Below are 15,571 nucleotides of genomic sequence, written 5' to 3'. Positions count from 1 at the left end.
AAAATAATTTTTTTTTTAACTTTTGGGCACGTTTTCTTTTTTTTTTTACAAAAATCAAATTGAGCACAAAATTCAAGGAAGTGAACTTTGCAATCAGTGACTTTCAACGTATTCTTGAACAACTTTTTACGCCGGTCAAGAATCTTTTCCCAAAACTAAATTTTCTGCTTGTAGTAAAAAGATACGAAATAATAACAGAGACGGTGATCTTTGAGGTTGACTAAAAAATAATAAGTAACGCTAAAGTAGCAACTTAATGTTCAACAAATCTGCTCAATCATACAGATATGCCCAATGCATAACTAAAACAATAGAGAGTGGTTAAAATGCTAGAAAAGTGCATTACCTTGATTAAACTCTGGTAGATAAGTCAAAACTTCAAATTTTAAAAGGTGTAAAGCACCATTATCTCAATCTTAGTCTTCTTTATCTCAAACAACTAGTCTATGCCAGTATCAACACCGCCGACACCGGTAATTACACCATCTCAAGCAGTATCCTCAGAATCTACAAAAGCAGCATTAAGCATCAGCATACGTTGTATAACATCAGCTTTAAACGTAGCTTTAAACTTTTTCTTGTCTGTAGCCAATTTTCAACATTGCAACTCCGGCATATTCAAAATAAAATTTAAAAAGAAGTTAAAAATCAGTTGCAAATGACCCAATCACTTGCCTCAGTTTGCAACAAGTGTTTCACATTTAACACATTGACACAAAAAAATGAAAAATGTAAACTTGACAAGATTTCAAGGTGAGTGCTTCAAAGAACCTTAACTACTGAAAGGTTGAAAGATGCTGACAGCAAAAAGTGATCAAAGCAAGCTAGGAAACAGTGTAAGGTTAACTTTGATGCACATAAATAAAGCATCAATAACGACGACAGCAATGTTAATGGCAAGTATAAAATATGCGTATAAAATTTAGTTAACAATATTTAGAAAAAAGCGATTAATATTTCATAATACAAGCTATATAAACAATTTTTTTTTTCGACCCTTTTTTCAATTTTTTTTGTTTAGTTATATAAATTGTCATTATAATCCATTCGCCATTTTGTCCCGTTTTTCCCTACTAATGTAATATATAAAAGACACAAAGTTTCATTGCACCAAAAAATGACACCAATGACACCCAATGGAAGCTGCAGAGTCAAAATACCGCTTTATGGATATTTTTTGTTATACCAGCTCTCGAGGCAATACAAAGAAAAAAATTTAAAAAAGACTCGGCAACAGAATTGTAAAATTTAAAAAAGACTCGGCAACAGAATTGTAAAATTTAAAAAAGACTCGGCAACAGAATTGTAAAGTAAAATGTAGCAGTTTAAATAATTTTTCATCAAATAAATTATTAAAAAAATGAATCAATAAAAATAAAAATATTTAATATAGAAACAAGGATGTCATGTTGTTTATAAAATAAACTTTAGCATTGTCAATTAACTTCTCGATGTTATTGCATTTAACGGCTTGAAATTTGTGTATTTTTTTTTATTTGAACTTTCAATTTTTTTTTTTTTCCAAAAGTTCTTTAAAAAATTTTTTTTTATCGTAAAAGCGAAACAATAAATGCATAAATTTTTTATGAGTCCGTCTTTGCACTATTACGCCTAATTAAATTTGTAGACCAGCTAAAACAAGTTTATAATACAACGTATATTTAGAAGAAGTAAAAGAAACAAACAAAAATAAAAACATTAAAGTATGAAAGGCTTCTAGGCCACACCTAAATCATACAAAAGCACATTAGAGTGTCTATTTCTTTCATAAATGTACTTTTGATGTGCATAAAATGATCGGGTAAATTGATTGAACGCGCATAACATCATTATTTGTATAATCCAAGCAAATCCGTTTTTAATTATTATCGCACGAAGAAAAATATAAAAAAAAAGAACTCTATTTAATATTGCTGTAATAGAAGAAGTGCCAAACTTACGTTATACACATATTTTTAACCATTTTTTACGCTATACACAAATTTTTAACCATTTTTATAAACCTATTTCTTTATGCATAAACACTTGTGTGTGACGATACATATATATATATATATATATATATATATATATATATATATATATATATATATATATATATATATAAATATATATATATATATATAAATATATATATATATATATAAATATATATATATATATATACATATATATATATATATATATATATATATATATATATATATATATATATATATATATATATATATGTGTGTGTGTGTGTGTATATATATACATATATATATATATATATATGTATATATATATATATATATATATGTATATATATACACACACACACATATATATATATATATATATATATATATATATGTATATATATATATATACATATATATATATATGTATACATATATATATATATGTATACATATATATATATATATATATATATATATATATATATATATATATATATATATATATATATATATATTTATTTATACATATATATATTTTATATACATATATATGTATAAATTATATATACATATTATATGTATATATGCATATATATATATATATATATATATATATATATATATATATATATATATATATATATATATATATGTACAGACAAAATAAGAAAAGAATTATGCAACGAATATTCAAACAAGCATCAGTTTTTCCTTTTGTTGTACTCTCTATTTTATGCACACAGTTGATTCCAAAGCTACAGCTTGTAGAAAAACTCTACTCAGAGAACATCTGTACCCGTCAACACACCGCAGAAGATTTAGCACTTTCACTTGCTCTAAAAGATCGTTTATTAAAAAATTCTTTAGTTTGCATAGGTAATGTATTTTATTTAAACGCAAAAGTAGTTTGAAACGGCTATGCAATATGTTTATTGTTGATTGTTAAGAAATCTGGTAAAGTGTTTTGTCAAATTCTTTCGTCAACATTAATAGACAAACCTTTAATATATTAAACGTTTTGTAAAACAACTTGTAATGAAAAATACTTTACACTTGACACAATATTAACATAATAACATATAAAACGCAAATAAAATGATTAAATGATTAATACAAAAGGTTTTTATTTGTTATTTGAAAAATGGTACACCCTAAAAGAATTGTAAAACATTGATTGTGTGTAAAACATTGTGTGTAAAACATTTTTTGTTTATAAAACATTGTTTGTGTATAAAATAGTGAGTATGTTTAATAAGTTTATAAGTATTAAAATGTTTTAGCTAAAATATTAAACTCAGTTTTTTTTTTAATTATTATCATGTTATTTATTCTTTTTACTACTATTACTACATACTCAGACATACATATAAAAATATTAAAATCATTTGAAAATTCTTAGATCATTTTTAAATGATTTTAATCAATTTTGGGGGAACTAATATTGATTTCAATACAATTACAAAAAATGTCATTTCTCAGTTTAATCTTACGATATTTATATAAAATTTTGTGTACAGTCAAGCACTACTGCAAGTAAATGCAAACGTTTGAATAAATTATTGGATGTCCTGAACCTGTAAAGTTTTCGTAGTGTTTAAATTGAATGTGTTAGTTAAATACAACTCAATAACAAATTAAGATGAGGATTCAAAAAACATAAAAAACTCTAAAAATCATGGGCAACGATTAAAAATGTAAAAAAATGTCTTATTCCAACAATGTGTAAGCTGGTAATTTTGTCACGAATCAAAAAAAGTTTCTTTTTTAATTATTATCATGTTATTTACTCTTTTTACTACTATTACTACATACTCAGACCAATAAAAAAAATTTTCTTTTTGATATAAATACTTGGACCAGTTTTTCACTAAAATTTCTATGAATCAAAAATTTCTATTATTAAATATTATTAAATCAAAACTTCTACTAAATCAAAATTTCTACTAAATCAAAAATGTTTTTATCAAAGCACATAGATTTTTATTGTTATTATGATTTTTTATTTAAAATTTTAAATCCTTTTTTTTAAATTTATTACTACGGATATTGCAATAAAGTGGGCGTATATCAAAAAAAAGTATATATTGAAAATATGCTAACTTTTTAAAAATTACTCCAAAATTACGGGCTATAAATTCTTTACTTCAAAAATGATACCTTCAGTTATTCTTTTCAGAAAATATTGAAATTTTATTAGAATATTTTAAAAGTCAAACGAATTTTCAAGGAAACCATTTAAAATTTTGTTCCTGTGAAAATAAAAAAAAGTAAAAATATAAAAATGTAATAGAAACTCCTTGGTATTTTTTTACGGAAAGATTTTCAAATTTTCTTTTTTTTTAATAAAATATTTTTTTTTAACTATTTTTATTGTCGAGGCTTATATGGAAACAGTACCAAAATAACTTATCATATTTTAAAATTTTATGCAAATTGTTTGCAGTAGAATTCTTTTGAATGCTTGATAAATAAATACCTATTTTAGGCTTTGATTGTTTGTCAATAATTTTAACAGAACTTGTTTTATTTTTATTATTGTTAATTTATTATTATGCTGTTTTTTTGTTATTATTTCAATTAGTTTACTTTTTTTTTACCAATAAGTAAGCAGACCGAACATAAGAACAAAAAAGTTTAATTTTTATTTTTTTTTAACAAATTCACATTTTATTTTTGTGTAAGGTCTCATACAAATAAAGACTATCCCATTTTTAAATACATATATTGTTTCGAGAATTATTGTAATAGAGCTGTTAAATATGACACAGCAAATAGTTTTACTTAGGTCAGCGGAAGTTAATCAGTAATTTGTTTATCAAATTAAATTTTTTCAAATATGTACCAATATCAAAAATATTTAATGAAAATCGTTTATTCAATTAAAAAGATTTAATATAAATAAATTTTATCCGTTTATCATTAGGAGTTTATTGTTTAAAATAATTCTTTTTGAAATACAAAAGGAAAACTTCTAAATAAAAAAACAAGTTGTTGAAGACTAGTTACCAAAATTAAAAGTTACCAAAATTAAAAGGCGTGAACTTTTTCTGGTAAAATGCTCTTTCGCGGCGCTGTGTGATAAGACCGATTGGTCTTCTGAATTTTTTTTTAATTTTTCACATTTTTTTATTTTTATATTTTATCATACATTATTGAACTGGTATATAAAAAATAACTTTTCGTTCTCTCTTCTTATTTACTTATATATATCTTTAAAAAAGGGTTAACTGGTAATTAAGTAAACTTTCAAATATTGAATTCTTGAAAATAATTTCTTCAAGCTAATAAAATTCATTTCATTACTAAATAAAATCAGAGTTCCATTTTAAAATAGTTATGCCAAACAATGAATGCTTTATTCTTTTTTGAGAGTTTTCTTTCGGTACGTAAATTGTAGTAATAAAGTGTATGGATGTAAATTAATAAATATAAAAACTCAAAAAACATTATTACATACAAATAAATGTGGATTTAACAACTTACTTGATAACCTCGAAGGAAAAAATTTGCGTAACTTTATTTACTTTAAAGTTTTTTTTAATGTACCTTAATAACTTAATAATAAAAATAATAATAATAAGAAAAACAACAACAACAGCAATATTAATAATAATAAAATTTAATAATGTACTTTTGAATAAAGGAGATCAAGGCTCTCAAGATACTACTTTAACTACCGAATTTTACCAGTTTTTACCAACAATGTAACGTGTAAAAATTTTTAAATGTTACATTTCAAAGCATAAGAGTCGAAAATATATATAAAAAGATTATTATAAAATCATAAAAGATTTGCATATTCAAAATGGTCAGTTAACCAATTAGTCAAGAAATAATGTATGCAATAAGTACATGAAAAACATCATGTATCAATATTAAACGCGTTTTTACTGGTTGAGCGATATTGTTTTTCCAGATGTTAGTTATATTGCATAATTGGAAGCTAAAAACATAATTCCTGCACTGTAAGCTTGTAAACAAAAGAAAAATTAATACTTTTGTTGTAGAAGTGAAACCATGGTTTGTTAAAACGCTCTTGACATTTTTGTAACTAAATAATTTTAATTGTTTACAAACCCACATACTTAATTAAAATTAATAATTTAATCGAATCATTTCAGTTTTTTTACATTTTGTTATACTTTTCATTATAAAAACATGTGTTTTAACTTACCCTAATTTTGATTAAAACGCTTGCATATATAACAAGTATCAAAATATATGTGTTAAGATTTACAGTTTCTTAACACATAATGTGTAAAGATTTACGTCGCCCAACACATCATGTGTTTAGAATTCGTAATCTCTAGTATATAACCTAATTACAAAGTCATTTTTATTTCTTAATTTTTTTTTTTTTACCTATTTTACTTTCCATTTATCTTAGCATCATCAAAGTATGTTCTCTCCACACAATCAACAAAGTCACGAAAAAGAAAAGCTGCACAATCATGGAAAACCCCACTAAATCTTCCTGACGGATCAAAAATCACTTACTGTTCTGAACTTAAAAAATGTTGCAAATCAAAAAAAACTTTGAATAACGCTGGCACCCATTACAGCTTATGTAGGGAATGCATTCATATTGTTACACTTCCGGCTAGGTATCTTACAAATTTGATCTTTTGCGTTTTTTGCATAAAAAGTTTCAAAATGTCTTTTAAACTTGTTAAAAAAAGGTTTCCCTTATATATATATATATATATATATATATATATATATATATATATATATATATATATATATATATATATATATATATATATATATATATCTATATATCTATCTATCTATCTATCTATCTATCTATCTATCTATCTATATATATATATATATATATATATATATATATATATATATATATATATATATATATATATATATATATATATATATATATATATATGTATATATATATATATATATATATATATATATTTATATATATATATATGTATATATATATATATATATAAATATATATATATATATATATATATATATATATATATATATATATATATATATATATAAATATTAGTAAATCATGTTAGCTTACCGGTTCTTTTGATATATTTGACATTAGATGAATGATTTTCAATGTTTCTTTTTGCATGTAAAGGAAGTTTTTTATCAATTTTATAGCTTTTATTATGTTTATTTTTACAATTATAATATAAAATATATTTTATACTGTTTTTATTATTGCTCTGTTCTTAAAGAACATTGAGCACTCTATTTGTAGAACACACTAACATAATTTATATATATATATATATATATATATATATATATATATATATATATATATATATATATATATATATATATATATATATATATATATATATATATATACATACATGTATATATATATATATATATATATATATATATACATACATGTATATATATATATATATATATATATATATATATATATATATATATATATATATATATATATATATATATATATATATATAAAGAGAGAGAGAGAGAGATAGAGAGAGAGAGAGAGAAATGTGTCATGAACTTCATTATGGTTCCATATAAAAATACGTTTCTAAGTAAAACTGTGAAAGATAACTGTTCTATTTAACTTTAACAGTTAGATGAGAATCCGATCATTATAAAGTACATAAATTTTAACAGGTAGTCCCAGTAAAAAAAACCCTTGTTCCTAGGATTCCCATGTATCCTTTAGGGAACCCACATAGAACCCATGCGGGAAAAGCCCTTTTTTTCAATGAGAATAAGTGTCAGATCAATATGAAGTACATGAATATTTCATTGGCATGTTCGAATGTGAAAAAGTTGATCACTAATGTTTCTGTAACTAAAGTCTTAAAACATAATTGAATTAAATGTAGTTTTAATTAAGTTATTTAGAAGACAAACTTAACGTAACGCAACGTAACGCTGCAAAAAGACTACAAGAAAACTCATAAGCTCTATCTACTCACTGCTTAAACCACCGTCTTAATCTGATATTTCAGAAAGTAGCAACTGTTTTATTGTTTAAAATGACTTAATTTAATACACGACATCCATAAATTAATTCATGCATCTTCTTTTTAAAATTACTCATACAAACTTCAAAGATATATCAAACAAACATGTCCCACTAAAAGTTCATGCAAAAAAAGCAATCACAAAGTAAAAATGGTTTTAAAGTCCTGATTGTTTAAAAGGAATCATTAAACTTTCAAAGAAGCTTTTTTTTAGTTTTACTTAAGGCCACTAGCTGTTGTACAAAGGGCGGCTCTCTGAAAATTAGGTTTAACTCCATAATAAATTGAAAAGAAAGATAGACATTAATTCGATTATTAATTTATTTAATCTTAGGTCGTTTTTAACAAGTTTATCTAGTGCTACTTAATTGCAACACTTAAATAAATAACAAAATTAACTAATAGTTCTGAGCAAAATTGACAAATAAGTCTACACTTAAAATGGTAGTCCCAAAACAACGAGAAAATAAAATCTACACTAATCAAAATTCAACAATCAACATCGTTATCAAGCTAATTCTTTACGAACAAATGGCCCTAGAACAAGCAAACTATAAAGCTTTAGGTACATGAAATGATAACCTCATAAAAAAATGTCATTTGTTAGCGAACCCCGATTGAGAGGAAATTTATTGAACATTGCATTTTATACTTAAGATACAAATAATATAATATACAAAAACTTACAGAAAAGCATTTCACAAAGATTGTAAGACAATCTAAAATAAAAAAATTACTTTAGACCATCAAAAAGCGTTTTCCGATTATAACTTGCCGTAACAATGCTTTCTGAAAATCAAAGTAGAATTTAAAAACTATTTTTTTTGTTACTAATCACCTCACTAAGAAGCATTGCTTAGAACTTTATAGTTTTCAAACAAAGTGGGGTGGCTCTGGGTATTAGGAGCCCCAAGGTACACGAAGCTTCCCAACGTAAGTAAAACATTAAAAGTGTAATGATATTTAAACAACATTTTATTTTTATTTCTTATCTATATATAAATATATTTAAACGATTTATTTCGCAACTTAACAAATTACTTCGAGTCTGATATTTTTAAATGCTTCAAATAAGGATATCTGAATTGAACAAATTTTTCAAATTTTTATATTATTTGTAAATTTTGTAAAAAATTAACTTTTAGTTGCACTCCACGACAACATTTTCACGTTACCTGTCAAGATCCCGACTACTACGAAACTTGTTTTTCAGGTGAAGGAGGGTGTGCTACTAACATTATGTCAAGAACGGTCGTCTGTAATTCAAAAGATGTTACTATATCCTTGGGACATTCTTGTTCGTGTGAAATTTTCCGAGATTCGATATTTTCTGATTATATATGAAAATAAGAAGTGGCACTTGATAGCACTAAAATATCACACTGAGTATCACAATATATAAAATATCACACTGAGTATCACACTTTACCTTTTTACAGTTTCGTTTTATGTGATTTAATGTTGTTTTTTGATTTTTGGAAAGACGTGTTTTAATAAAACTTTATGGCAAACAAATTTGTTTTACATAATTTTATCTTTGATTTTATTTCAAGTTTGTGTTAGAAATGTTTTCATTTTATAGAAATTTTATAGAAATGTTTTCATTTTATTTTATAGAATTTCATTTCATTTTATAGAAATGTTTTCATTCTATATCATTTTATATATTTTTTTATGTATAAAATTATTTAATACAAGAAAGTATAAACTTTTGTAACTTAAATAATTTTGTGCATAGAGTATAGTATTTTGTTGTATTAGTTTATATAAGTTTAATTCAATAAATCCAATAGCGCATCAACATTTCGCAGACTATAATTATTACCCCAAATATTTTTTTCAAATGAAAATATTTGTTCTACCTTGATTGTTTAACCTAAATTGTTTAACCTTGATTGTTCAACCTTGATTGTTCAAACTTGATTGTTTAACCTTGATTGTTCAACCTTGATTGTTCAACCTTGATTATTTAACCTTGATTGTTCAACCTTGATTGTTCAACATTGTTTGTTCAACATTTATTGTTCTACTGTGATTGTCATATCATCATAACTTTAAGTAAATTCAATTAATTTTTCCAAACAAACTGAAACTACTGAATTTTTATGAAAATAAGTAAAGGGTTAATACAAGTTTTTTATGATAATTATATTGCTGTATCCAGCTTAAAATACTGGCTTCAATTAAGTTTTAATCAGAATGTATTCATCAAAAAGTAAATCTCCAAAAACCTTATAAATCTTTTCTTTATACTTTTCTAATGCCTTTTTGATTTAATTTTGCATCTTATTAAGCATCCAAGTAAATACTTCTGCTCGTCTGCACATTCCAAAACTTTTAGATATTGTAAATTTCAAAGGGTATATCAACTAAAACTTTCCAATTGCAAATATTTTTGGAAAAAAAATAATAAGAATTGACTTGACTGATAAACTTTACCGAGACTTGTTTTCGTTTTTTAGATTTATTTATCAAATAAAATCCTAATTTTCAAAAATCACTATATTTTATTGCAAGTTTTACTGTAAAAAAATCTTTCGAGCTCAATTTAGCTCATTAAGAAATACCTATTTTTTTGAAAATAATTTACACTAACTTGTTAATCAACAAAGTGTTTTTTGAAGTTAACTCTGAAATAGATGTGTATAAACTGATAGATTTGATGTAATTATTAAAGAAAGTTATACAACGAAACTTGAATCATCCACAAACACACAATTCAACTACATCACACTACATAGGTAATACTTGAACACGGGAACATTTTTATTATGGTAACAATTACTACGCTTTTTGTTTCATTTTTGATTTATATTTATAATTAAACATTATTTCTGATTAGAAAAATACTTACAATGGTTGATAGAAGCTATTATATTCAGTCGTGCTACTGGTCCTTGATTATTTGACATGTGTTTATTATTGTAGTCATAGCATTTAATATAGTTGTGAAGCATGACTTTTCTATTATGAACAAGAGATATTTTTTAAACTTTGTAAGTAAAAAAGTTTGTATACTACTTGTTTTTTAGAAAATGGAATATGAGTGTGACTTTGCCCCTATGCAAAATTAAAAAAAAATATTTATTTAAAAAAGAATAGACTAAACAAACAAGTTTGTTTCTTGCAGTAATATAAACAAGTGGTGGGGAAAAAACGACGCTTGAAAACCTATATGCAAAGTGCGACTTGTTTATAATGTTTTAGTATTAAAGAATGCTTTTATTATAATTTGGAAACATCAAAAGTTGATTTTGAGTATAAGCTTATTTTAGTTCGAAGGTTCTGCTTTGTGTTTTTTTCTGGTCGAAAATATATGGTAAAAACTTTAGGTAAAAACATAAGTTCCAATATTATAAAGTTAATTATTACAAGTAAAATAGAAACTGCTGTGGTTTGAGTTTTTTTGTTATCATTTCCATAGTATACTGGAAAGTAGCAGAGTAACAAGATGCAAGATATCCCCATGCTGTACGTAATTGTGGTCGATTCATTGAAGTAAGATGGAAGATTTTTTGCTTGAAAACTTTTAATTGAACAGAAAAAAAAAACAAAAGCAATATATAAAACTTGAACACCAAGTTGATAATCAACAGAACAATATAGATTGCGGGTCATATTTTCATAATTCAGGTTTACTAAAATAGATGGCGGTGATTTGATCAAGAAAACAATTCCAAGTAGAATTTGAATTAGCAATAAAAATATAATTGTACTAACATCTAATAGTGCTGCAGCCAGTTTCTCTCGAGGTGAAAGACAATAAGATTTTTTGAAAATCTTCACATATTTACTGGTTCTTACAAAAATAATTGATGATATAACTGTAAATAAAAAACCAACCATTACATGACGATAGTTACACAATACATATGTCAAATTAGATAAATACATCAGTGGAATACAAATTGAAACAAATAAATGAAAAAAAATCTGAGCTAAAGAGAGAGTAAAGTAGGATGTTTTTATGGTAACAGTGTTTCTTTTAATTGTAAAAGTTGCAGCAACTAAAACACCACTTAGGAAAGAAACAGCTGCAATTAAAATAGTAATATAATCATAAAGATTGATGTCTACAGGATAGTTCGTAAAATTATCATAACATATTGATTTATTTTCATTCGAATGAAAATTATTTAAGCATTTTGTACATTCTTCTTGGCCAAAGTTTCTTTTATAGTAATTTTCAGAACATGGAATGCAAGTTCGTTGATGAACTGTTTTTAGTTTAGAAAGAAAACTTGTTGTTAATTTTTGTTCAAAACCTGCAGGACAACTAATAAGTAAGCATTTACCATCATAGCTTTCTCCATGCTCTTTTATTTTGATTTCTTCTAAGTATATATGTAATCCAGTTGAGATTCCATTTTCCAGAAGGTGATCAGACAATGAGCACATAAATCGATCTTGATTAATATGATTTTTATCAAGCATGATATTTGTATATCGATAATAGTCGATTCCATAAAAACTACATAGTACATACATAACACAAAACATTGCAAAATCTTTTGAATTAAAGCTGTTTACGTACAAAAGCATATTTGTAAAATTGTAATTTATTATTTTAGGCATGATATAGTATATAAATGTGTTGCAAAGATAAAACTCTTTAAGGTTCATCAACTCAATATAAATCGTTCCAAAGTTAACATTTGCAATATCAAAAGATTGCAAAATCATGTCCAAAGTAGAATATTTATCTTCAGGTATTCCGTTTATTAGTATAAAAACATGATTAATTTTTCCGCGTAAGGCCAGTTCTTTTGCTACAGATACCATAAGAGTAGTATTCCCTTTGTTTATGGTATATTCAACCAGACATAAGTCTGGGTGTTTTATAGTTGCTTCTTGAAAATCAAAATGTTTATCACTTTCACTGTCGGTGGTTATTTTAATATAAACTAGATCGCTTACTTTAAAATCTTCCACAACAATATCAAAGTAGTCCTTTGAAAGAGGCTGATAGTACAGTTGAAATGATTTTTCAGGATAAAATATATTAAAATTTTTATAATTGACGTCGTAATGAACAATATTTTGATAAAAAGATATAATATCTATAATAAACTGTGTTGAAATTTTGTCTAGTTTTGTTAAAATAACCATATTTGTAAAATGATTAAGACTTTGTTGAAACCTATCTCCTACGATTAATTGTAAAACTATTTCTTGGGCAGTAGAATAATTCATGGAGGATAGCAATAAATAATTTTTAAACGATTTTTTACAAACCTTACACTCGGATGGATTAATAGATATTAGATTTTCGCAAGGCTTTTCTAATTCCATTAGAAGTTTTAAAAACCAATCAGCATCCTCTGGTTCAAAGATCATAACTATTGCGTCTTTTGCATTTGTTTGATTTTGAGCAAGTAGAAGTGAGCACAAAATGTTTTTTTGAGAAAACAAAATAAAAAATACAATTATTTGAATCATTATTAGTAGATAAAAGAACAGTTAAGTTAGAAAACAATACTTTAGATGACAACCATTCGAAATCTTGTTCAATAATAACGGTTGCAAATCTTTTTTTTTCGCAAAAATTGTTTCGGTAAATAAAAGCTTTTGAGAATACAGAGATAATTTTTATTTAGTTTTTATTTTCTTTAAAAGAAAAGTTTTGTTTTATTCTTAATCTTTTAGAGAAAAAAAAAACTTTTTGTTTTAACTTTGTTTTAAATAAGAGAAAAAAATTAAGATTTAAATGAAAACAAATAATAGTTTTAAATAGAATTAAAACCATAAAGAGCAAATTAAAAAAATAAATTAATCGAACACAACCGATAATTTCACAACTCATAACGAATTTCTTCATCTGCAAATAAAAGCTGCCGAAAAATAAAATTCTTATATTTGATATCACCTGCTATTTGTTTTCGTTATTATTAAATTGTTTAAACCTTGATTATCTATTAATTATAATACCCATAGACGTTTTTTTCCTTTTACGTTATGCAGTTTTTGACATTACTTTTTGGGTTTACTTTATAAACTATTTATTTGCATTAATAAACAGAACACATTTTGATAACTGTATATTTTTTACTAAAACTTTTTTATCTCAAATAGATATTTATGAACAAATAAGTGTTTTAGTCACAGCTCAGCCGTTTAATAAGAGTGGGAACAAAAACAAAACAAAACAAAAAAAGGTATTAATAAAGAAATTTCAAATATTTATATAGGAAGAACCTAATTGGAAAGTCAAAAATTACAGTTTTACAGATATAAATAACACTGGTCAACAGAGTTTTTTTTTCAGCTGATATAATTATGTCTCTCTAGTTAATTCGAACATGCTAAACCCAAAAATGGCATTAGTTTTTATCGTATACGTCATAATCTCTATGAATATTCGAAAAACACTTTTAGTGCAAATGCTGCTTTTAGTGTAAAGAAATATAAAATATGAAATGAATAAGATAAGGTTACAAGTATTTAGAAATGATGAGTGAGCTTGGACTGTCGTTTATGAATCTCTTGAGTGTCTTTTTTTTAAAATCGACAATAATCGGCTATCATAGCTTTATTCCGTTTGCCTTGATACCTCTTCTCCTAGGTTCGAATCTCCTGATGAAATCTTTAACTATGTTTGTCTGAAACTGCGCCTAAATTTTCTCGGAAAAAGTTAAGACGTGAATCCAAGAAATGAAGCTTTAACGTCATTCGACAACCAGTTTCTTGATAATGCTTCACAAGATTTTCTGCCTGATTCTTGAAATCATCTGTTCTGTTGTTTACCAGGAAGTTATGAACCACGGCTTTAAATGACTGCCAAGCATTGTGTTCAGCTGGCGTAAGAGTTTTCTCAAATTTCCTATCTTTTAGGAGCTCCCTTATTAGAGGCCCATCAAACACACTTTCTTTAATCTTTGCCTCAGAAAAGAATCGAGAGAACTTTGTTTAGACGTTCTTAATGCCAGTACCGTTTTTGTTCATTGCTTTTACGAAACATTTCACCAAACCCAGTTTGATGTTTTGCAAAGGAGGATGCACAATTTTCAGCGGTTCAACAAGTGGAATGTATTATGTGGGATCCTGAGCAAAATTCTGTACGTTTGGGCCATATCTTCTTCACATAATGACTTTTAGTGTCTCGGCTATCCGGGAGGCAGAGGAAACACATATATTCAGTGAAACCCAATTGCAGTCCAAGCATTAGGGCAACTACTTTAAGGTCACTACAAATAATCCACTTGTGGTTGCCATAGCTAACACAATCAAGTACAGTTTTCATTGTCTCGTAAGTTTCCTACAGCCCCACTACATGAGCAATTAGAATGGAAGGATATTCGTTTCCAATATGAATTAATACTGCCTTTAGAGAGTATTTTGAGGATAAAGAAACGCCATTGATTAAAGGAATAGACACATTCAAGTTCAGTTAACAATTCTTCAATATTCGTACAAAAGGTGATACTATTTTGTTTGAAAAAATATTTCGAGTATCTTTTATGTCCGTTTTGGTAAATGATCACTCTAGTGTCAGGTGTTAGCAAGTGCCACCAGTCTTGCAGTCGAAGACCCAGATTCTCAGCTTTTGATTTTGATAGATGTAAGTCTCTGATTAGATCGCTCAGCTCCTGTTGG

General features: G+C 25.4%; 1 protein-coding gene across 2 annotated transcripts in view; it reads left to right on the top strand.

Moving 5' to 3' along the window:
• LOC136083718 (uncharacterized) overlaps positions 1-9,779 on the top strand; it is a 59,924-nt gene extending 50,145 nt beyond the window's left edge. The window contains exons 2-4 of one of the 2 annotated variants that reach the window (XM_065803354.1): positions 2,623-2,840; positions 6,352-6,568; positions 9,124-9,779. In XM_065803354.1, coding sequence (XP_065659426.1) covers positions 2,642-2,840; positions 6,352-6,568; positions 9,124-9,322 — 615 coding nt within the window. In that variant the 5' untranslated portion in view covers positions 2,623-2,641 and the 3' untranslated portion in view covers positions 9,323-9,779. The remainder of the gene's footprint in view (positions 1-2,622; positions 2,841-6,351; positions 6,569-9,123) is intronic. The other variant, XM_065803353.1, reaches the window with a different exon arrangement.
• Positions 9,780-15,571: the final 5,792 nt, after the last annotated feature.

The sequence above is a fragment of the Hydra vulgaris genome, chromosome 08, assembly GCF_038396675.1.
Source record: "Hydra vulgaris chromosome 08, alternate assembly HydraT2T_AEP".
NCBI lineage: Eukaryota > Metazoa > Cnidaria > Hydrozoa > Anthoathecata > Hydridae > Hydra > Hydra vulgaris.
This window is presented reverse-complemented; position numbering and strand designations above follow the sequence as displayed.